The sequence below is a fragment of the Danio aesculapii genome, chromosome 19, assembly GCF_903798145.1.
Source record: "Danio aesculapii chromosome 19, fDanAes4.1, whole genome shotgun sequence".
Taxonomy (NCBI): Eukaryota; Metazoa; Chordata; class Actinopteri; order Cypriniformes; family Danionidae; genus Danio; species Danio aesculapii.
In genome coordinates, this window is record NC_079453.1 from 43167043 (window position 1) to 43193351 (window position 26309).

The 26309-nt window shown below is 35.5% G+C and overlaps 1 protein-coding gene across 2 annotated transcripts in view; it reads left to right on the top strand.

Annotated features, from left to right (window-relative positions):
- LOC130247004 (cytoplasmic dynein 1 intermediate chain 1) overlaps positions 1-26309 on the top strand; it is a 160043-nt gene that overhangs the window by 58340 nt on the left and 75394 nt on the right. For both annotated transcript variants that reach the window (XM_056480181.1, XM_056480182.1), the window contains one exon: positions 21822-21914. In XM_056480181.1, coding sequence (XP_056336156.1) covers positions 21822-21914 — 93 coding nt within the window. The remainder of the gene's footprint in view (positions 1-21821; positions 21915-26309) is intronic.

A 26309-nucleotide genomic window follows, 5' to 3' on the forward strand; every position in this document is an offset into this window, starting at 1 on the left:
ATTGAGAAAACGTGACTTTTACATGACTTCTTAATGTGTGAAAATTTCAAACGGAAATTTCAGAATCATACTGTGTTTCAACTTCGCAAAAATGTACACAGCGCCCTCTAGTGGATTTGTCATCTGAAATTATTTTTAGTTATGCAGAGTTTAACTTAATATTTTTAGTTAGTTTGACTGAAAATCTCAAACCCGATCTGAATATTTTTATGATGTATAATTAACATATTTTAGCTTTGCAAAAATGTACACAGTGCCCTCTAGTGGATTTGTCATCTGAAATTATTTTTAGTTATGCAGAATTTAACTTAATATTTTTAGTTAGTTTGACTGAAAATCTCAAACCCGATCTGAATATTTTTATGATGTATAATTAACATATTTTAGCTTTGCAAAAATGTACACATCGCCCTCTAGTGGATTTGTCATCTGAAATTATTTTTAGTTATGCAGAGTTTAACTTAATATTTTTAGTTAGTTTGAATGAAAATCTCAAACCCGATCTGAATATTTTTATGATAATTAATCATAAATGATAATTAACATATTTTAGCTTTGCAAAAATGTACACAGCGCCCTCTTGTGGATTTGTCATCTGAAACGCACAACATATTGTAAGAAGAGGCAAGTATTTGCAATGAGCCTGGGTTGCAACAATGCCTCATTTGCATATTTAAAGAAACATTTTACATATAAAAAATATTTGCAATACTTATTTACACTGGAGAAGTATGGTCATAATAATTAGTAAATATGTTTACCCAATTCACATGTACACTGATAAAAAAAAGATTCATTAGATTTACAATTTTTTTTTATTATTTTTTTTTATTTGTTTGCAAACAATTTATATGGCTAAATTTAAACAAAAATATATTTTTTTATTTTAGCATATAAGTTGTTTGCAACCACTTACCTTAAAAAAAATGTAGTAAATCTAATTTTCAGTGACGTGTTTTTCATTGTAATAGTGATAATACAATAGTAAAAAACAATCCCTGAAACAGTAACAGCACTCAGATGGTTTCAAATGTTAAGTCGGATCTGACAAGACTTCTCAAAACATCTAGAGATCTGCAAGGTTTCCTGTGGACTTTAGAGCTGATCTGAGTTCAAAATGTTTATCAGGGCGACTCTGAACATTTCCAGACCCCAGAGAGCGTCTCTCTCTTTTAGGCTTCATGATAGCGGCTTCTGAAAGACATGATCAGTCTCAGCCGTTTGTCAGAGTTATGTCGTAATGATGACAAACGACAATGACGGGGACGGCCGACAAAAGGCTGTTGCTTTTCCAGGAAAGAGTCAAAGAGCATCGTATGCCACAACAGCAGAACTTTGAAGAGGCTCAGAAGAGGAGAAGAAAGATAAGGACCGCTGTGATTTATGTGTTTGGTTTGATGAGCTGCGTTCAGTGCGTTTCACCATTTGTCATCGTGCTATTGGTGCGATTCATCCACCGCTCCCTGAAGTTTGACTCATTGTTGTTAGATTAGATCCGACTTTATTGTCTATCCAATAGCGCAGATATGAAGAGCCTATGAAATATAGTTAGCAACTAAATAGTAATATAACACAAAAGTAATGTAAATGCTGAACAAAATCATGCAAGTAGTAGTATTTTAAATATATTTTCATGAAAACAATAGTTTTAATTATGCATGTACAGCAGGTAAAATAAGTATTGAACATAATTTTTATAGAAAACATTTCTAAAGGTGCTGTTGAGTTAAAATGTTCTCCTGAAGTATGTAATAACTAAAGTACTTCATACATACAAGGAAAACTAAAACGACTAGTTTAGAAATTAAGTTATGTGTAATTAAATTAAATGACAGAGGGAAAAAATACTGAACACATGAAGAAAGGGTGCATGGAAAATGCATGGAAAGCTCAGACAGCAGATGAAATCTATCAGTAGTCATTCAACAGCTTCCCCTGATCTGTGTACAGTTTTACCCGTATTATAATCCTCACGTTTTTCATAGTTAAGTGATTTGTTTGTCTTGCAGTTGTGACTTTTTTGCTTTCTTGCAATTCCATGTTTACATCGCACAATTCTGACCTTTTCTTCAAATTTTTACTTATTTCTTGCATTTGTGACATTATTGGCTTACTTATAATTGTAAATTATTTGAGCACAAACAGTTCCTTTAGATTATTGTGGATAGGCAGTAATGCAGACTAATAAATGTGTAATGTGTAAGTATTTTTTTGTAAAGCGTAATCCAATAATGGCATCCTCGTTTTGACCTTTGAACCCTGACGGAGTTCATGAGTATGTGAGGATTTATAATTGTAAATTATTTGAGCACAAACAGTTCCTTAGGATTATTAGCACTCATTGTGTGTATTGCTTCTTTTTGTTGAATCGCTGAATGCCTCGTCAATTGTAAGTCGCTTTGGACAAAAGCGTCTGCGAAATGACTAAATGTAAACGTAAATTCATGAATTTAGAATTATGGGATGTTAACTTAACTTGCAAAACTTGCAATCTAAACTTGCAATCTCTGCAAGAATTGTAAGTCTAGTGAGAGAGAAAAAACATACATTGAAAAATGTAAAAATGTCTCTTTTTCATGTCAGAAAATAAGCTCTCATTTTCTTTACCCATTTTTATAGCACAAAAGGAGTAATAACCACAAACAGCATTTAAATAAAGTATTGAACACATCACCATTTTTATTTTAAAAAGGTGCTGTTGAATTGAATTGTTAGATGTCAGTAGCAATGAATACAATGAAAACAAAACTAATTATAAATTAAGTAATGTGTAATAAAGTGAAAAGGGAAAAATATTGAACACATGAATAAAGGGTGTAAAATGGCATGGAAAGCCCAGACAGCAGCTGAAATCTCTCAGTAGTTATTCATCAGTCTGCCTCTCTTCAGTGTAAATGAATATTAGCTGCTTCTGTTCAACATCTACATTAGCAGATGGTGAAGATGAAACAAGGGTGGACATTTCAGCAAAGCAATGATCCCAAACACAGTCAAGGAAAAACTGTCAGTATGATTCAGAGAAGAACTGCTTCAAGAGCAGAACTGATAGGGGAGACCCACAGAACCGTCAGGATTTTAAGACTCTTGAAGTCTAGAGAAAAAAAATCACACCTGAACAAATCATGCGACTCCATTCTCCATACAAGAGGTGTCTTGCTGTCATGAAAACACAGTACATGCTCTGTCCCACTAGTTAAAATGTTATTTCACTGAATTTGAACATTCTTAGAAGGAAAATGTAAATACGGCGGGGAAAGTAGGTGTTAAACACATCACCATTTTTCTCAGAAAACATATTTCCAAAGGTGCCATTGACTTGAAATTCTCACCGGATGTTGCTAACAACCAAAGAAATCCATATATGCAAAGAAACCCAATCTAATTATTTTACAAATTAAATTATGCGTAATAAAATGAAATGAATCAGCAAAAAGTATTGAACACATGAAGGGAGGTGTAGAAAGGCTTTGAAAGCCCAGACAGTGGCTGAAATCTCTCAGTAGTTATTCAGCAACCCTCTGCCCTTCATCATTGTAAATTAATATCAGCTGCTTCAGTCCAACATCTACATTAGTAGATGATAAAGATGAAACTAGGGTGGACATTACAGCAAGACTGATCCAAAACACAGCCAAAGAAACTCTTAAATGCTTTCAGAGAAAGAAAATCAAGCTGTAGAATGGCCTAGCCAGTCACCTGACTTAAATCCAATAAAAATACAAAACAAAGATTAGATTAGAGATTAGATAGACGAGACCCACAGAACCATCAAGATTTTTACACTCTGTTGTAAAAAATCAGACCTGAGCAATGCATGTGACTTCATTCTCCATTTGAGAGGCGTCTTTAAGCTGCCATCATTAAAAAAAAGCCTTTTATATAAAGTGTTAAATACATTTCAGTAGTTCAGCACTTTCTCCTTGTGTCATTCCATTATTATAAATTTTTATTATTAACTCATTTTTCAGATTTTTTTGTTATGTTTTATTTTATGTTTGTATTGTTTGGGTTTTTACCAAAATCTGGTTCAGTTCCATGTCAACAGCTCCTTTAGAAATATTTTTCCCAAGCATGACGTGTTCAATACTTATTTTCCCTGCTGTACATAAGCTAGCAAAATATATAACACTGTTCCAGTGCTTTCAGATATTTTAATGAAAGAATCGTATTGTACATATTGTGCCTTTAACAAAAACTTTAAATATGGGAAAAATACTACACAGATCAACTCTGCTAGACAGTGAAAACGTGGTCAGGCATATGTGGATAGGCACTAATGCAGACTATTAAATGTAAAATTTAGTATTTTCTTGTAAAGTGTAATCCAATAATGGCATCCTCATTTTGACTTGTGAACCCTGCCGGAGTTCATGAGTATGTGAGAATTTCTCTGGCTGGTGATGTGCCATGCAGGGGTGTGATAGAGAAATAGTGTTTTGTCTCAGGCGCAATTTGTCGTGCCAGCTCCACATTACAGGCCTCTTTCATGCTGCCGTTGCCGCCTCCTCAGTGCTGTGTGTCTGTTGTGGTCTGCAGGCACTTCAACACCCAACTTCTGAAGCCTAATTTGAGAATGTGCTGCTTCTTGAAGGAGGAACAAGCATGTATGGATGTAAGCCTGAACGTGTGTCTTACAAGGTTCACACAGGAGCTGGAATGAATTGTAAATGCTTGAATTTTAAGTACTTATTTTTGAAAAGTTATTATTTTATGATAAGTTGCGTGGAATTGTAGTTGTGTTACTTTGATAATTTATGTTATTAAATAGTTAATGATAGTGACCCAAATTAAATGAATGAATGAATGAAAAAAAAAAATAATAAAATAAATATAAATAAATAAATAAATAAATAAACAAACAAATAAATAAATAAATAAATAAATAAATAAATAAATAAATAAATAAATAAATAAATAAATAAATAAATCTGTAGAAAATGTGCCTGTAGCGTGATCCTCTTGTCTTTTCTTATCAGCACCCTTTGCTTAAACTGGGTAAACACAAAATGCATGGAGATGATCACTTCATGAATTAACAATGCATGTAATTAAGGTAAATTAGTACTGTCAAACGATTAATTGCGATTAATCACATCCGAAATAAAAGTTCATATTTACTAAATATGTTGCACACTGTGTATATTTTTGTGTATATAAATAAATACATGATATTATAAAATATTTCTTTATATTTATATGCATAAATATTTATATATAATAAAAATTGCATACAGTACATGATAAATATGCATGCAAAATATTTCTTTTGTTTATATTTGAATATTTGATGTACAATATGTCTGTATTTAACTAGCAGAAATATATACAGTATACATGTATATATTATGTAAATACAAACTTCTGTCTTGGATATATTTGTGTATTTTTGTGTATATAAACATATACATGACAATATAAAATATTTGTTTATATTTTATACAAACATATTTATTTATAATGCAAATTACATATAAATATACAGTTGAAGTCAGAATTATTAGCCCCCCTGTTTATTTTTTCCCCCAATTTCTGTTTAACGCAGATAACATTTTTCAACACATTTCTAAACATAATAGTTTTAATAACTCATTTCTAATAACTGATTGTTTTTTATCTTTGCCATGATGATAGACACTTCTATACAGCTTAAAGTCACATTTCAAGCCGAAGCTAGGTTAATTAGGTAAGTTATTGTATAATGATTGTTTGTTCTGTAGCCAATTGAAAAAAATATATAGCTTAAAGCAGCTAATAATACTGACCTTAAAATGGTTTAGAAAAAATAAAAACTGCTTTTACTCTAGCCAAAATAAAACAAACAAGAATTTCTTCAGAAAAAAATTATTAAATTCACCTCCGCGTTTCATGCGCGCTATAGGTGAATTAAATAAACTAAATTGGCTGTAGTGTATGTTTCTCAGTACTGGGTTGCAGCTGGAAGGTCATCCGCTGTGTAAAACGTGCTGGATAAGTTGGCGGTTCATTCCGCTGTGGCGACCCCAGATTAATAACAGGACTAATCCTTTATCTTGGATGCAATTAGTCGCGATTATTCATTTGACAGCACTGAATAAATATACATTTAAATGAAAGACAACACATTTAAGATGTGAGCAGATGACATTTGAGAGAGTAAGGGCGTACTCACACTATGTACATTTGCCTTGAACCGGGCCGAAGCACGCTTGTCCCCCCTCCCGTATTTCCCGATGACCCGCACTCATATCGCATTCGAGCCTGAGCAGGCTTACATCATCGATGATGTGCTGTTCACTTTAAGAAGCGCTCTCGCTCAGCACAGTGGACATTTCTTTAGTTATATCGCTTAAGTCATGCAGTGTCACGCAGTCAAATATTTCGCCGAACAGATCAGTCACTTTTGACGCTCATAAACCGTCATAAAGTCCTCGTGCTGCAGGAATTCGGAGGTTTACTAAAGGCGCAGCTGTCGTGCAGTGAGGGGTTTACATCTTTAATAATATACAACAGTTTGTGTTTATTGAACTGTAAGAATGATTAATAAATCCATATGAAACAGTCCCTTAAAAGTCACGTCTCGTCTTAAGTTTCGGGTTCAGTCGTGCTTTGCACTCACACTAAAAGGTGTGCTCTGGCACACCTCCTCCAAACGGGCCAGGGCCGGCCAACTGAACTGCGTCTGAGCCCGATTCAGAGCACTCACACTTCTCAAATGATCTGGGAAACAGGCCTGGGCACAGTTCGGATAGCATAGTGTGAGTGCACCCTAAATCAGTGGTTCCCAAAGTGGGGGTCGGGACCCCTCGGGGGGTCGCAGGATAATGAGCGGGGGTCGCTTGGTGATTTCCAAAAACCTATTTCATTTTATGAAAGTATTAGAATTACCATATTTATATTTACAATAATAGTTATAAAACAACACACTTTTTTTTCCAATTGGATTGAGACCCCTGGGGTCTCATTACATTAGATTAAAGACACAGCAATAGGGTCAGATGCAGCAAGATTGATTTCATGGCACCAGGGTAAACTTTCTGACACCTTTACGGCACTCCGTACAATATAATTAAATACAGGCCACGTCTGAACATGGAGAATGATCTTTGAGTGGCGTTCTCCAAAATTAAACAAATAATAGATTGGGCCTATTGGTGTGTTTGAGCAGCTTTGCGTTTGTATATATTATATTAAATAAAATATTGGGGGTCACGAGTCACTGGCGTTATTATCTTTAGGGTCACGGGCTAAAACGTTTAGGAACCCCTGCCCTAAATGAATGTAATTCAGTGTTGGTCTTGGGGAAGCATGCCATCAATTTGATTTCTTTTTCAAATATTTCCCAAATGATTTTTAACAAAGCAAGGAATTTCTGACAGTATTTCCTATGATATTTTTTCTTCTGGAGAAAGTTTTGTTTTATTTCAGCTAAAATAAAAGCAGTTTATAATTTTTTAAAATATTATTAGCTTCCTTTAGCAATTTTTTTTTGATTGCCTACAGAACAAACCATCATTATACAATGACTTGCCTAATTACCCTAACCTGCCTAGTTAACCTTATTAACCTAGTTAAGCCTTTAAATATCACTTTGAGCTGTATAGAAGTGTCTTGAAAAAATATCTAGTCAAATATAATGTACTGTCATCATGACAAATATAAAATAAATCAGTTATTAAAAATGAGTTATTAAAACTATTATGTGTAGAAATGTGCTGAAAAAAAAATCTCTCTGTTAAACAGAAATTGGGGAAAAGAAATACGCAGGGGGGCTAATAATTCTGACTTCAACTGTATGTAAAAATCAAATTTTCCACACTTGTGAAGTACATGAAAAGGCACCTGGAATGTGCTTAAAATAGACTTTGGAAAAGGTGTTCGAACACTGGTCTTGAATAGCCGCATGTCAGTTGGGATGTCCTTCATATTGTGTCTCGTGCCCCATATGGAAATACCCTCAGCCCTTGAGTTCAGAGTCTCTCTGTGTTTCAGAGGCCCTGAGGAAAACAAACACCCTCCGCCCCCTCGCAGACACAAAAAATCCCCACTTGTCAGATGAGGGGATTTTTTTGATTGTCTAATCAGCTCCATATCCCAGATCCAGAGGCCTGGAGCAGTGCAGCTTGGTCCAATAAAACGCTGGATGAAAGAAGCGTCGCGTCCTCCTTCTGTTTAATCGATGGCATCTTATCCTGCTTTTGGCGGCATTTTTTTCAGCTATCGCTCTTTTCACAGAGGTGTTAAACTCTGATGTGGGATGATGATGATGATGATGACGAAGCCACAGAGGGGTCTTTAAAGTTTTCGATGCAGTTGCTATTGTTCTCTGAGTAGTTGCTGTGTGGTTGTTAGGGTATTTGTGTGGTTGCTAGGGTGTTGGTATGCGGTTAAGTATGCAGTTGAGTTTTTAGGTTGTTGCTATGTATCTGCACTGCACTCCCTACATTGACAACCCCCCCTGGCCTTGAAGATAAACCAGTTTAAGCTGCTCTAACATCATCAAAACCCAATGGAAGTGTGATCCTGACAAGTGCACTCCTTCAGCACTCGTGTCTTCATGACCACGTCCATCTGTGAAGCATTTGCGTCTGGTAAATCGCGTGCAGCTTCTTCAGAGCGGAAAGTGCCAAGATCCCCCTCACCACATTCAAAGCCATTCACTCTCTCTCGCCCTCTTTAACGAATCAATCCCTTTTTACATTTCCAGCGCTCCTCTAATATGTGATAACCAGAACTAATCTTTCCCAGCTCCTTCACAAATCGTGACTACTTTTTTCTTCTGTTGCCTAATTAAGCAGTTAATTAGAGTCCTACACCCTGAGATACGCTTGTGGTTTTAAGGATGGAAGTCTCGATTTGATTGAGCGCTGCTGCTGTGTTGGTCATTACGTTTAGCAGCTTGACAAGCGCTGGATTTGTATTTCCCAGAGCAGCTTGAGGAAAGCGAGAGGAGATTGGAGACAGGTACATTGGGGATGTCATTACCTTGCGAGGCAGGTCCACGGTTTCAGGCACATGGGGTTGATGCTTCCTAATGTTCCTTCCCACAGAGTGAACCTGTATTAAGCACCAGGGTGGAGTGTGTTAAAGCCGTCTCGGTTTTCATTCTCATACTTTTTGCCTTTCACAGAGGTGTTTAAAGGGATAGTTCACCAAAAAAAGGAAAATATACTCACTGGGTACTCACTGTTCACTTGTTCAGAGACTGTTTGAGTTTCTTTCTTCTGTTGAACACAAAGGAATATAATTTGAAGAAAGCCGAAAACCTGCAACCATTCAGTCTTCAGTTTTCAAGCTTTTAACCGATCCCTTGATGCCATGTGGGTTTGCTGTCAGTGTATGTAAAGCACAAATACACATTTGATAGAGATTAAATTCAATTCATCTTTATTTCTATTGCCCTTTTAAAAAGTAGACTGTGTCAAAGCAGCTTCACATAGAAGATCATAGTAAATTGAAACAGTGTCAGTCCAGTTTTCATTGTTTAAGTTCAGTTTAGCTGAGTTCAGTGTGGTTTAATATTCACTACTGAGAGTCCAAACACTGAAGAGCAAATCCATCGATGCGCAGCTCTACAGATCCCGAACCATGCAAGCCTGTGGCGAGAGCGGCTAGGAAAAAACTTCCCTAATTGGCGATAGTGAAGAAATAAAAAACCTTGAGAGAAACCAGGCTCAGTTGGGCACGACCATTTCTCCACTGGCCAAACGTCTTGTGCAGAGCTGCAGTCTAGGTGCCGGAGGCTGGAGAACGCAGGACGTCAGCGAAGACTCTGCTGTCCCTGGAGTCTTACAGGAGTCAGTCTCATGCTCTCCACTTTTCCATGACCACCACAGCAGCTGCTCAGGATACGGCCTGGTCCAGGATTATGGAAACCTTGGGATCATCTCCTCGCTGGTCTTGGATCACCTCAGGATGAGTGTCTCCAGGTGGAGAATAAAGAAAATAATTAGCGTAGCTGCTGTTCATAGTGTATATAAACGAGATGCAGAAACCTGTGTGGAGCACATTCATGTATCATACCGTTATGTGATGAACTGAATGTATGCTTTACTAAAAAGATAGGTCTCTAATCTAGTTTTGAACTGCAAGAGTGTGTCTGAGCCTCAGACATTATCAGGAAGGCTATTCCAGAGTTTAGGAGCCATAAATGAGAAGGCTCGACCTCCTTACTTGACTTTGCTGTTCTAGGTACTACCAGAAGCCCTGAGTTTTGAGATCTTAAAGAGCGAGTTGAATTGTAGCGAGACAGAAGATTGGTTAGATAAACAGGAGCTCGATTAATTAAAGCTTTATAGGTAAGAAGCAATATTTTAAAATCAATACGAAACTTATCAGGCAGCCAGTGTCAGGAGGATAAAATTGGGGTGATGTGATCATATTTTCTAGACCTGGTAAGAACTCTGGCAGGTGCATTTTGTTCTAGCTGAAGTTTGTTAATAGAGGATGCTGGAAAACCAGCGAACAAAGCATTGCAGTAATCCAGCCTACAAGTCATAAAAGCATGGACTAGCTTTTCTGCATCTGAGATGAATAGCATACTTCATAACTTGGCAATATTTCTCAGATGAAAGAAGGCAGTTTTTTTGTGACATGGGAAATATGATTTTCAAAGGTTATGAAAACGAAAATAGACACCAAATGTGAATACTGTAAAGACTTAAAATAATAGACAGCCATACTTGTCAAAAATAAATTCTGAAAAGATTTAAGTTTAACATCAATATGTCATGCAAAGGAAGGAATTCATTTCTCAAAGGAAGGGATGCATAATCTCATATATCCAGGTCTGTATTGTGTATAGTCATAAATATTGTAATGTTTATATTAGGCACTGAATGGAGTACAAGTGTCTTGTATGATACATGTTATAATAATTCAATAATAATAATAATACAAGTCTTATAATAATTTGCTGTCTCCAGTTCACTGAATGACCACTGGTTGTGCTAATAGCAGGAATTTCTGAATTCTTTAAATATGCACCAATATGCGTACATTTCCAGACAGAAATTTTATTATCATATAAAGTTAAAATTGCAGATTATTTTGTTGATCTATTATATTCAAATAAGAAAGACCTGTTTAATCACAGCAAAAATCAGAAAATACTGTCTATAGAAGGGTTTAAAAGATAGCACTGATCACATTTTGTTTGCCTATTTTAGTTCAGAATATGTTTTTTACATACTGTGCAATAAAACAAACACTTAAAAGTATCATTTTGGTTTTTGTCTTCAACTACATTGTCAGAAATAAAGGTACAAAATCTGTCACTAGGGCAGTACCTTTTCAAAAAGTATATTTTCAACATAGGCTCATTCTGAAAACATCATTCTGGTCAATCGGTGCTTTTAAAAACACTATTGGTTGGGTTTAGGAACGGAGAAGGGGGGAGGGGGGTCAGTTGTCTTTCAGTCAGTTGACAGCAGCCTCTGATAGATTTATGCGAGAACAGCAGGTATGAATGGCACTCGTGAGAGAAATTCGAGATCTCAAAAAGTGTACACAGCGGCCTCTGGTGGATTTGCGAAAACAAAACAGACGTATTTGCCACTCTCCAGAAATGTTTATAGTGGTAGGATTTCAGAATGAGCTTGGGTTGCATATTTTTGTTCCTTAAAGGTACATATTAATACTGAAATTCAAGAGTTCACACTTAGCTGATTGATATGTAAGAGCGAGTTTGGCATGCTGTCCTGAGAGAGCCCTGAGCTCGGAAGATTCTCGAGCCTGGGGCTCCCTCCTGTTTCATCGGATGAGAGGGGAGTCTGAGCTCAGGTAGGTCTCGAGAGCTCCCCCGTATTTAGTTAAAAAGAGAGGAAGTAGTAGGGGTGGATAGGGGGATTCTTCATGACGATGATGGCTAAGGTAAAGAAATCCAGCTGTTTATATGTATTCGAATTCATCTTATTGGTGATCATGATTGCTAATGCGGGACCCAATGTGGTCAATCATAAGCATGTGATCCTCTTGAAATTAGTTTATAAATAAACTTAGTGTACCTTAGTACCTTTAGGGTGCAAAAGTGAATCTTAAAGGTACAAAATGCATTCTAAATGTACCAGTGACCTGGCCTGGTGGTACAAAAATTTACCCTTTGAAAAGGTACCACCTCAGTGACCGATTTTGTACCAATTCTGAGTGTGTAGACAAAAAAAAGACATACAAATAAATTTCTCTATATTTTCTTTTCTTAAAAATGGATATTTCGGCATAATTTAACTCACAACATCCTTTAAAATTTCTCTCACTGTGTTTTGGCCCACAGTGCTGATGTTTTGCAGAGCGATATGGAGTGTCACGAAATCTGCAGATATATTGCGACGTTGTTTGTGAACCCTCCGACCGCAGCCATGAATCAGGCTTGTTGTTGCTTTGTCCCCCAGTCTGTGTGGTCAACACTTCTGGCGGCTTCGTGCAGATGACTCTCCCCAAGACCTGGTCATATCAGGTCACAGACTCGCAAATCCACTCCAAAACCTTCTGACAGCCTGTCTAGCGTGTGGCTCTTCTGGTATGCAAGAGGTGTCCCGAATTTTTGCCTGCGCTATTTTATTTCTGTCAGGCCCTGGAGGGAAGTAGCAAAGTCAGGGCTCTTTCTTCATCTTCACGGGGCAGAAACAGATGAGAGAGGAAAGGGGAAAGAGGGCCAGAGGACTGCGTGGTGGTGTGGTCGGCCTGGCCTGGCTGGCTGCCTGTCTGGGTCTGAGGACTCCTCTTTTCCCCTGCTGGTCTCTGGCGCAGAAGCGCAGTCAAATTCAGCAGCTAAACCACACTTGCTCCAGGGCCAGACTCGGAGAAACACATTCAGCCTCTGGGGAATCAATTGTCTCTGTGCTTTATTTTCAAATGTCGTAGATTTAAATCACAGTGCATGCATATTGTATTAAAGGGATAATTAAAACAACAAAAAAGAAGATTTGGTGTAGATTCAGATGTACACTGTAAAAAAATCTGTTAATTAACAGTTCTCCATTTATTTACAGTTGTGAATTGCATTATGGGATTTTGATCTCTGCTCTGTCAAATTTTTTATGTTGAAAATTCAACTCTACAGTTTAACAAAGTGACCTTTATCAAAATCCCTTTAAGGCAAGTCATTTCACTCAACGGCCATCTTTGAAACGCCTTTTGGGCAGTATGCTCGAGTATTCTGTCTGAATGGGGAATCATCAAATTCTCCCAAACTGTTAGCCAAGCTTACGATTACATTACAGATTTGGAAGCACTAAATAAAATTAAGCAACAGCTGTATCACAGGTTTTGTTTCTAAACATTTGAATCAAACAAAATCTGCATTTTTTCAGGGTGTCCAAGCTAATGAGCATGCGCACTGGAAAGGAAGGAGATCATGGCACCAACCTCATTTATGGCAGTGTTACACATTATCATCCTCCGGATAATGCGCTGCTCCTCTGAAGTAATCCCCAACTTGATCTTGATGCCGAATCTCCTTCAGAAATGACAGCGACTCTTTGTTTAAAAGTTTGTGGGCATTCGAGTTGTTTCTGTCATGTGATGTGCGTTTGACAGGATGGACTTTGCCTTGTGCTCAGAGATACAGATGCAGATTACAAAACATAGAGATTTGGTAGGCGTCAATAGCCTAGTGGTTAAGTGCGCTGACATATCGCACCAAGGTGCTCACGGCGACCCGAGATCCATTCCCAGCTCGAGATCCTATGCCGATCCTTCCCCTCTCTCTGCTCCCAATACTTTCCTGTCCAGAAAAAAGAAAAGCCCTCATCTGATTTTATTTTTTACCACGTTTTCGCATTTCACCACGTTCTCACCCTGTTATGAACTCGTTCACTTTATTTTTTGGATTCTGTTTTTGACTTACCCGATTTTTGGAACCGCTCTTCCCCAGACTCGAACCCTGTCGCCGTGGTCAACTCCTCCTCTCTGCATCTGAAGCCTGCCGACGTACATGATGAGTTGACTGGACAAACTGGTACCTCCCGGGACATATTTCGCGGTCTCCAGAAACGTCCGCGGGACTACTAATCCGAATGAGCCTGGGTTGCATATAAATGTGATATATTCTCGATATATTTCTGTGGTTCTTTTGTTGAAACATTTTTTGATCAATTTTGATCAGTTTAATGCTTAACAATAACATAAAATACCTTACCCAAAAGTATTGTTCACTATTTATATATTGCTACAAGTGTGATATAGTGTTTATACAACAGTTCGATGCCATAATCATGTATAAAAAAAAAGAAAATCAACATGGAGGGTCTCAAAATCCTTTTTTAAGAGAAACTACTTTCTTCCGCCATTTATTGACATCTGCAGCTGACGTCAGAACAGCAGAAACCGTTGCAACTTCACCAATGTAGAGCTAGTATTTAAATGATTCTCTAGTGTAATGTCTAAAGTGATGACAAATAGGTGATTTTGCTGACATTTTTAGATTAAAAGGCTGAACGGCACACTCTCAGAAATAAAGGTACGCGAGCTGTCACTGGGGTGGTACCAAAAGATACACATTTGTACTTGAAGGGTCCATATTGGTACCTCAAAAGTATATATTAGTACCTAAACATTTTAAGAGGAACACTTTTGTACTTTTTAGGTACTAATATGTACCCTTGAGGTATTAACATGGACCTTTTAGGTACAAATTAGTACTTTTTGAAAAGGTACCACCCCAGTGACAGCTCGCGTACCTTTATTTCTGAGAGTGCATGAAATGCCATCAGTCTACAAAGATTTTCCAGTATTTCCCTGTTGAATTCAGGAGATCACAATAATTAACCTCGAAAAAGCCAAAGCAAACACTACCAGTTTCTGTGGTATCAATACAGCACTGCTAAATACAAAAGAGAGAGATTGACTTAGAATGTCACTTACCTGTTCTGTAATGATTTGTTCAGATGCAGTTTGAAACGTATGCTGAAAGAATGCTGTTCTTCTCCTCTAAGGGCTTAATATGCGGTCTCTGTCACCATCTAGTGGCAGAATGTCAACCGTCTTTGCTCTGCTCAGTATGACAGGCTGATGGCCGCCAACACACTGAATCTCCAAATATAGGCAAAATAGGCACTATCCTTATAAATAAACTATAGTTGCAATCTAAACAACTACATTCTCCCCTTAAAAAGTACATTAAGTTGTCCAACAGCTGTATCTTGAAAAATATCTTGTAAAATATTATGTGCTGTCATCATGGCAAAGATAAAAGGAATCAGTCATTAGAAATGAGTTATTAAAACTATTACGTTCAGAAATGTGTTGAAAAGAAATCTTCTTTCCATTAAACGGAAATTGAAGAAAATGGGGCAGGGGCATATACAGGGGGCTAATTATTTTGACTTAAACTGTATATATATAAATATTTTTTTCTACTATGCATATTTGAGCCCCAATTAGATACAGATAACATTATGGTTCGAGATTAAACCCTAATAAATAAACACAGGCGGCAAATCGGTCACACTGCAGCGTCATTCACAACAATGTCATCGGCTGCATTCTTGCAAGGCTTGAATCATTGTTAGCGTGCCTGCAGGCTCTTTTAACTGGTGTGAACACAAATACACTGGTGTTGAGCAAGTCGTCTGGCACGATCAGATCATTTCCTTCTGCACACTGGGCACCCACTGTCAGCCCGACCCCGAATCATTAACCTCTAACACGGGGGTTCAACAGGAAAACAAGCCCACAGAGAGGGACTGTATGTGTGCTGGTCTACAGGTGCCGGCCAGGGTCAAGAGCCTCAACCTCATTGACTATACAGCTAGTTCAGTCTCAAAAATAATACGTGGATCAAATAAAATTCATGAGTGAACAGCGCAGTTCACATTCGCAAAATCCGATTAGATAATTGTCGTCACGGTGGCGCAGTGGGTAGCACAATCGCCTCACAGCAAGAAGGTTGCTGGGTCAGTTGGCATTTCCGTGTGGAGTTTGCCAAAAGATACACAGCGGAATGAACCGCCAACTTATCCAGCATATGTTTTACGCAGCGGATGCCCTTCCAGCTGCAACCGATCACTTGGAAACATCAATACACTCACACATTCACACACACTCATACAGGCTCACACACACTCATACAGGTTTTGTAAATGTGAATTGTGCTGTGCGTTTATGAATTTTATTTTGTAAATATATTTCTTCTGAGACTTCTCTGAACTCGACAGCTGCGGTTTTAAATTCACATTTAGGAATTTGCTTTAAATTACAGTTTAGTTTGAATTGTTTTCACTGATAGGTTTGTTTGTACTTTATTTATTTTTATTATTCATAATTGATATGATATTTTTTGGTAGATGAAGCAATCTTTTTCCTTTTATACTTGACTTTATATGTATTATTTATTCTTCTTTGATGTTTACATTTTATTCCAGAGGGAATTGATGTTAGATGAATAGCTTATAGAGTGGTTTTAGAGTACTCTGAATTCTATTGCTCATCATTTCTTAGTACTTTTTGTATAATAGTTTGTATAATTTGTTTTCTGTTACACCTAACATGCAAGATGTGAGAAATCGTTTATGTTCGTAATTCTTAATGCATTAGAATTCATTAAGTATTATTATGTATGCATACTGCATTATATACTTTAAAGGGCACCTATGGTGAAAAATCTACTTTACAAGCTGTTTGGACAGAAATGTGTGTAAGTATAGTGTATAAACTGTCATATTGGGGTGAAATAAACACACACAGTCCTTTTTTTTAAATTTAACAACATAAAAACAGTTGAACCAATTGGAGCGGTTTTCAGATCGACCGCAACTTTACGTAGGAGTATGGACCCCCCGCCCACCAATATTGATTGACAGCTGCGGGCATTAACATGTCCGGTAGTCACGTGTATAATCATATCAACAAGAGAGGACGAGCGCAAAGCAACTGGGAATAAAAGGTGTGTTCAGTTCGCTAGGATCATCAATCATCATCAAACGTGATCAAGAGTGTGAGTATGTCTGCGCTATGTGTGTGTGTATGTCTGTGCTATGTGTGTGTGTGTGTGTCTACACTGTGTGTGTGTGTCTACGCAATGTGTGTGTGTGTGTCTGCGCTTTGTGTGTGTGTGTATGTGTCTGCGCTATGTGTGTGTGTCCTCGCTGTGTGTGTGCGTGAACTTTGTAATGTCATTGTGTGTGACACATTGTTGCAACTCCACAAAAAAATGCATCAAATACTGATTGTTAAAGTTCTTACTGTAGAATTTCTCACACACGTTACGTGATCTGCTTCCTGAGGCAGCCGAGGGCGGCGATTGCTGACAGGCACGTGGGAACGGTGGGCGGGGAGGACTAGCCTTAAAGGGCCAGTACAAAAAAACAGCAACAACTTTTTTTTCAGCTATAATATAGACACTTCAAACAGTTATAATAAATAATCTGATGGGTGTTTTGAGCTGAAACTTTACAGACACATTCTGGGGACACAAAAGACTTATATTCAATATGAAAAAAGGGTAAGGTGCCCTTTAAAAAACAACAACCATATATAAAATATAATTTTGTACAGTGTTTTGTGTGAAAACAACTTTTTTTAGATGCGATTAATCGCAAATAGTCTTTGCCCAGCACCAGATAAATATGAATGTTTATCAGATGAAATAGCACATTTTTGAAAGTTGTTATAAGGTATTGCCCATGCATTATTTATGCTTTATAAATGCAGGCTTCATTGAAAGTCTTACCATGCTTTTTGAACAATAGTTTAAACCTTTAGTTTTATAGTTTATGTATTGCACATAATTTCTTAGTACTTTTTGTATAACCATTTGTATCATTTAATTCTGTTGCGCTCGACGAGCAAGATGTGAGAATTGCTTTATACTGGTATTCTCAGTGCATTAGAATTCTGTATTATTCAAGTATTATTATGTATTTATACTGTATTATATTCTTTAAAAAACAACCATATAATATGTTATATCATTATATTAAATATCAATAATAATCAGATGATATAGCATGTTTTTCAAAGTTGTTATAAGGCATTGTCCAGGCATTATTGATGCTTTAAATACAGGCTTCACGGAAAATCTCACTAAATTTTTAACCAGTAGTTTTAGCCTTAAAATTGTTTTTAGTTTTGTAAATAATCTTGGGTCAGGGGCACATGTCCCGCTGCTGCTGGCCCTGAGCAGGTGTCTGAGGGCGGCAGGTCTGCACTGCCTCTTTGACTGGGGTGACTGGGTTAATGAAGGGCCGAGTGTTCAGGGTCTGCGAGGCCCCGGGGCAGGAGACTGGAGGGCTGATGGAGTGCAGAAAGCTGCGCTTTCTGTGGGGTATCTGTGCGTCTGGATCTCTTAAACTCATGCACACGTGTAGCACACATGTTCTGTGGGACCCGAGGAAGTGTCTTTTTTTACTGACTGTGTTGTTTCTTTAGAGCTCACGGTTGTGAAAATGCAGCTGTGCAACTCCCAGTCGACCCAAAAGAAAAAACACACCAGGCTGTGCTGATCCAAAACAAAAGCACGTCTGATCAGTACAGAGTGGGATTGTGAGTCGAGTATAGACATGTGCCAATATTCAACGCGGTATCCTGTGATAAGAAACGTGCATGATATTGTTGTGGGCGCCTCACAATAATGTGAATAATTATTAATCATTTAAACTTTTCGAAGGCCTTTTTAGGTCTCCTTGAAATCAAATGTACAATTTCTTATATCAATATATTAGCAATAATGTTATCTTTAGCGATATTTGAATAATACAAAGATTAGTTAGTTTGTTTTATCTGTTAAAGGAACCCTTTTTTGCAGTTTATGATATGGTGAAAGGCCCAGAATTCAGAATTTATTGAATTGTCTTGCAGAATATTATTATCCATTTCTCTGAATATAGGCAATGTATTTTGGTGCATTTAAACAAAACAGATTTATTAAACAGATAAATTATTAGAATAATATTTTAGTCACCAAACATACTTAGCAACTGAAAGATAATGCAACTAAATTCAAGCAAAATATTGCAAAAATAAATTACAACCTACAAAATTTCAACTAAATTTTTACATTTTTTGCTTCTCTTGATTCTTAATTTTGTGTTTAATATTTTTCTATAAAATATATATTTGGCTGTACTAGTTTTTGGACCGTTATAGTAAGTTATTTTGTTAGATAAGCTCCAGATTTGGCTTCAGTACTGACTAATCTAATGTATATGCACAAATATAATATTGTATAGCGTCCTATAAAAAATATGAATTTATATGCTTAGCACTGTATATAATGTTCTATAATGCAACTGTGTTGATATTCCTTTCACATTCTCAGATAAAATATAAATATGTTTTTATGCTGAAAATGTGCTATGAACGCTTTACATATTATGTTTGTACATTATACACCATACAATGTAAAAAATGCTGGGTTACATGCAGTTCCTTCATGTTTTCCCATCATAAATCTATCAGTTGTTTTTACGAATTTAGGTGTATTGAACGTAAAACGTCCCCTAAAAACTCAATAATTGTGTTGATTCAGCTCATTTTAAATATGTAGTTTGAACAAGCAGCAAAAGTCATTTTTGAGTGTACCTGTCATTGCATTTACATGGTAATAAGGTCATTATTCTTTATTAGCTATGACTGTTACATTTACATCAATTACTTTGATTTTATTTCTAGCATGCAAATAGTTCATTATTAATGATTTAATGATTCTGTCCTGTTTGGACAGAACTGTGTGTAGGTGTAGTGTGTCCACAGTCATACTGGGGTGATAGAAAATTCCTTAATTTAAATTTCCTGATGTTAAAATAGGATCCAAATCCCTCCCATTTTGAGGGCGACCGCAACGTGATGTAGGAGTGTGGTTTCCCCGCCCACCCAATTGATTGACAGCTGCGTATTAACATGTCGCCGTATTAACACATATAATCATATCAACAAGACAGGACGTGCGCAAAGTAACTGGGATTAAAAGATCTGTTCAGCTCTCTGTGATCATCAATCATCATCAAATGTGATCAAGAACTTTTATATGTTGAAAACATTTTTAAAACAGTGCATGTTTGTAATAACGCAAGTTAAAACGGTAAATTCACTGTAATTCATCATTACAGCTGCATGTCAGTACAATTATAAAAGATGATCCCGGTTTGTGGACGTTAAATCAGGTTTATTTTGTACATTAAAGGGCACCTAGGTTTCCCCTTAAAGATGAGTCTTTTGTGTCCCCAGAATGTGTCTGTAAAGTATAGCTTTCTGAAGTTTCTGTTTTATAGCTGGTAACAGCTTGTTGCTGTTTTATTGTACTGGCCCTTTAAGGCTAGTCCTCCCCGCCCACCGTTTCCACGTGCATGTCAGCATACCTTAATCGTTTTCTTAGGCTGTCTCAGGAAGCAGATCTCACGTAACGTGTGTGAGAAATACTACAGTAAGAACTTTAACAATTACTATTTGCTGCATTTGTTGTGGAGTTGCAAAGATGAGTCACACACAATGTTGTTACAAAGTTCACACACACAGTGAGGATACACACACACACACACACACACACACACACACACACAGACACCAAGCGCGTTTAGCTTTGCACTTGCACGCAAATGTGAGAGGATACAGGTTAATCTCCAATGCTGTATGAATATCTGGTATGTTAATGTACAAAATAAACCTGATGTAACGTCCACAAACCGGGATTGAAGCGGCTGTGCTGATGAAGTAAAGCTGAAGTAAATCGCTCTAATGCATTACACACGTGCACTGTTTTACTACATTTTAAACTCACTCTTCTTGATCACATTTGATGATGATTGATGATCCTAGCAAACTCAACAGACCTTTTATTCCCGGTTGCTTTGCGCACGTCCTGTCTTGTTGAAATGTTTGAATGCGTTACTAAGGAGACATGGTAATACGCAGCTGTCAATCAATTCGGTGGGCGGGGGGACCGCACTCCTACATCAAGTTGCGGTCGGTCTGAAAACCACTCCAATTGGTCCACCATTTTTATGTTGTTTAATTTGAAAATAAAAATGTCTGGGTGTGTTTATATCACCCCAATATGACTGTCTATACACTATACCTACACATATGTCTTTCCAAACAGCTTTAAAAGTAGATTTTTCACCTAGGTCCCCCTTAACATAATGGATATCCATACAGCAGTAAATATTAACGTGTATCCTGCCACATTTGCCATGTAAAAGCAGTGCAAAGTTAAATGCGCGCGCTGTGTGTGTGTGTGTGCATGTGCGTGAACTTTGTAACAATATCGTGTGCGACTCATCATTGCAGAAAGGCTTGAATTAACTCCACAACACATACATCAAATAATCATTGGGAAAGTTCTTACTGTAGTATTTCTCACAATCATTACGTGAGATCTGCTTCCTTCATGTCTGTCACTGTGCTGTTTATCTGACGCAGCCAGGGCGTAGATTGAGGCACACTCTGACAGACACGTGGGAACAGTGGGCGTGGAGAACCAGCATTAAAGGGACATGCAACAAAAACAGCTAGTGTGTTCAGAGCTGAAAATTCCAGTATTCTGAAAGGTCTAATAAATAATCTGAGGGGTGTTTTGAGCTGAAACTTTACATACACATTCTGGAGACACAAAAGACTTATCTTAAATCTTGAAAAAGGGGTTAAAAAGGTGCCCTTTAAATACGGTTCACAATCTAACACCACAGTGAGGAAAATGTACTTTTAACTGGAACACCCACGGTGGGAATATTGTATGTCATGATAAAATCTTCACAATTATCTCAACAAGAAGGTTTGATATGGTTACATGGCTAAGGTAGAGAAGGTCTGTAAGCTATTATTGTGGGTCGGTGTGGGTCACTGAGAGGCGCTGGAGTTTTGGCAGGTGTCAGAGAACAGAAACTGAACGCGACCTTCTGGGTTTCTTTCAGAAGATGAAGAAGAGGATGAAGAGGTCACTGAGCCAAAAACTGGGCCTGAAACTGATCTGCAAGAGGAGGAGGAATGCAAGGACACAAAGGAAGGTAAGAGAGTCTGTAAATCTCACAAAATCATAAAAACCAAAATGTCTCAAAAACAGAAACGAGTACATAAGCAAAATGTTATATTATATTATAAAATTATGTTATATTATACTATATTGCACGCATGCGTGATAATATAAAATTATATTATATTATATTATATTATATTATATTATATTATATTATATTATATTACATTATATTACATTATATTATATTATTCCTTCCTTCATTCATTTTCTTTTCGGCTCAGTCCCTTTATTAATCAGGGGTCGCCACAGCGGAATGAACCGCCAACTTATCCAGCATATGTTTAATGGTTATTTTTTATAATTTATGGTCTGTCTGTTTATTTGTTTATTTATTTTTTATTTATTCATTTGTTTTTTAATTAATTTATTTGTTTATGTTCTTATATTAAGATTTTTGTTTTTGTATAACAGTTGAGTTGTTATTTAGAAAATATCTAAATAATATGCTTACTTTTATGTTATTAAATATTTATATTAACAAAAATGATTAAATTATTATTTAAAAAATCATCAAATTATTTTTACAAGAAATTGAATTAATTTAATTTTAAAGTTCTATCAGAAATCATCCTATTTTACACTGTAACGTCGTCACACATTTTATGCTTTTATGTATTTTATGCTCTAATGCTACAGCCTGACAAAGTATATATTGTATTATATTATATTATATTATATTATATTATATTATATTATATTATATTATTTTATATTATATTATATTATATTATATTATATTATATTATATTATATTATATTATATTATTTTATATTATATTATATTATATTATATTATATTATTTTATATTATATTATATTATATTATTTTATATTATATTATATTATATTATATTATATTATATTATATTATTTTATATTATATTATATTATATTATATTATATTATATTATATTATATTATTTTATATTATATTATATTATATTATATTATATTATATTATATTATATTATTTTATATTATATTATATTATATTATATTATATTATTTTATATTATATTATATTATATTATATTATATTATATTATATTATATTATATTATATTACATTACATTACATTACATTACATTACATTATATTATATTATGAAATACAGCAATAGTTTAGTCTGTTTTCTTTAATATAATGTGTTTGTAAAATACAACTGAATCTATGATATGTCCTAACTTATAAGCTAAATATATGAGTCAGCACTAAAAGCTGTACTCTTCTGAAAACAAGTTCCCTCCACCTGGCACAGATTTAGCAGATTAGCTTCTGCATGCTGAACACAGAACAGCATGTGTTCAGCTCAGACTCGCCTCTTTACAGTAAAGACGCATGTTCTGCACACATGCGCCAGAAGTGCCAATAGAAACCATAACAGATCTGTTAATAAATTACCCAGACGCACTGAAAAGTTCCAGTTCCTTCTGTGTTGGCAGAGCTAGGAGTTTATTGTCGCCTTCTTTTGATGTTTCAGAAGGAAATGCATCCTGTTAGCGGTTAATAAGCCATGGGTGGAGTGACGTGACATTGAGGGGTTTATTAAGATGACATAGTGCCTCTAATAATCTGATTTACGGCTTGTGCTGCTATGCTAGTCTCAATGAAGTGTTTACAGAAGAGCGTTTACTGTAAAAGAAATATGAAGTTCAGAAAAGACAGTTAGTGCAGCAATTTTTTGAGTAATCTCAACTTAATTAAAGTTGGTCAAACTATCATTTGCATATTAGGCATGTTAGAGTAAGCATTAATATTACACTGTAGTGAATAATAATTTTTACTTTAGTTTGATTTTTGTATCTATGAATGGTTTACACTACAGTAAGAATAAATGCATGAAGTTTAACTGCAAAATTTGATCTCACTATTGTTTTCAGATTTTTTCCGCAATTGCTTCAGAATTTTATGCTTCAGTTTCATTATTGTGAATTTCTTTCTTACAATTTTTAGTTATTAACTTGAAAGTGAAGAAAGTGGGAATGATTGCAAGAAAAAGTCACAAGTATGAGATATACATTAGATTTGTAAGATACAAACATTAATTTGAAAGACGAAAAGTCATAATTATGAGATATGATATCAGAATTTAATCAAAAGATGAAATTGAGTGAAATAAACTCAGACTAGTGAGATATAAATTCAGAAATGCAAGTAAAAAATTGAAATTCTGTTGAATAAACCTAAATATGTGTGATGTGTGTGCATAATATCAAACGTGTTAAAAGTATCTGACAATATTATGAAACAGAAGTGGGGGGGGGGGATCTTGGCTGCACATATGATCTGATAGAGTGGGAGTGCATTATGAACAGAATGCAGACTACTTTATTTTCCACTAAACATAGACAATTCCAATTTAATAAATTACATCGGACATATTATACTTCCAAAAAAAATTCATATGTTTAATACTAATATGTCAAAGTGCAATGCAGCTGAAGGAGATTTGCTGCATATGCTTTGGAGTTGTCCTGTTTTGTCTGATTTTTGGGAATATATAATTGACATATCATCAAAGATTACAGATATTCAACTCAGTTATGATCCAAGAATCTAATTGTTAGGGAACATTGAACTACTAGAGACATCTCTTCATAAAACTCACTTTACTCTGATTACACTGAAATCATTTTAATTAAATCATCTTACTCTTTATCTACGAAACATTGGATCAACGGACTTATCTCCTACTGCACCCCTGAGAAAATACTATTCAGTGTCAGAGGGCTTTTGAAAAAATCTGGGGACCTTTTCTGGTGTATCTACCTTCCGTTTTTTTAGTTGCATGCTTTGACTTTATTATTATTATTATTAATTTTAATATTATTATTATTATTATTATTAATATTATTATTATTATTATTATTATTATTATGAAATGTTTGTACAATATAAATTGTTTTACATATATTTGAAAATAAAACTGAGGGGGAAGCTATAAAAAAGTGAGATGTAAATTCAGAATTACTAACAAAACGGTGAAAATTTGAGAAATAAACTCAAATTTGCGAGTTATAATCTCTGGATTGCACACAGAAAGTTGAAATTGGGAAAAATAAACTCATATTTGTGAAATATAAACGTATAATTTCAAGCAAAAAGTTGAAATTTGGAAAAATAAATTGAATTGCGAAAAGATACTGTAAATTAACAATAACAATTATGTCGGAATTGCAAGAGGAAAATGTAAATTGCAATAAAAGTCAGAACTGCAAAAAAAAAAAAAGTCAGAATCACAAGAAACAAGTCAGGTTTAACTAACTCTTCAAAATAGCTGAATATAAAGGGACAGTTCACCCCAAAATTTAAATTCTGTCATCATTTACTCTCCCTCCTTGTTCTAAACCTTTTTAAAAGTTCTTTCTCCTGTTTAACACAAAAGCAGATATTTCGAAGAATGTTGAAAGCCACTGACTTCCATAATATTTTTCCTACTACAGTTTGTAAGTCAATAGCAACTGCTTTCTAAATGATCATATTTTGCATTCAACAGAAACAAGAAACTCATAAATACTTTGAACCACTTGACTGTGAGAAAAAGCTGACTAAATTATTCAAATTTAATTTTAAGGTCAGCCATCCCTTTAAAGGGATAGTTCACTCAAAAATTAAAACGTACTCACTATTTACTCACCCTCAAGTGGCTCCAAACCTTTATGAGTTCTGTTGAACCCAAAAGAAGATATTTTGAAGAAATCTGAAAACCTGTAACCATTGACGTTCATAGTACACTGTAAAAAATATATGTAGATTAGCAGTTTTCTCCTTTTTTTATGCTTTTGAATTGCATTATGGGATGCGTTAATCTTTCTTCCAACAACTTTTAACCTTAAAAAGTAAAAAAAAAGTGACTTTTATTAACATTTTTAATATTTTAAAGTGATTGTCTGTATTGGTGTTGTATATTACGCTACAAAAAACCTTGTATTAAACTGCCAGTACTCTATTTTACAGACTTATTTAAGTATATATTATATTTTATACATTATATTACTTTAAACTGCTAAAATGTCAATAAAAGTCACTTTATTAAACTGTAGAGTTGAATTTTCAACATTAAACGCCAACCGAGCAGAGATCAACATCCCATAATACAATTCACAACCATAAATACACAGAAAAGAAACACAAAAGTGTAGGAAAAACTTACACTGGAAGTCTATAGTTACAGGTTTCCAGCATTTTTCTAAATATTTTCTTTTGTGCTTAACAGATAAAGTAAAGGGAGAGAAAATACATTTTCATCCATTTAACTACAGTGACAACCATCTCCACTACTGTACAGTACAGAGCACTTCTATTCTTACCTGTGCTGATTTTACCAGCTCATGTTTTGGGCCTCCCACATGTCGAAATCCC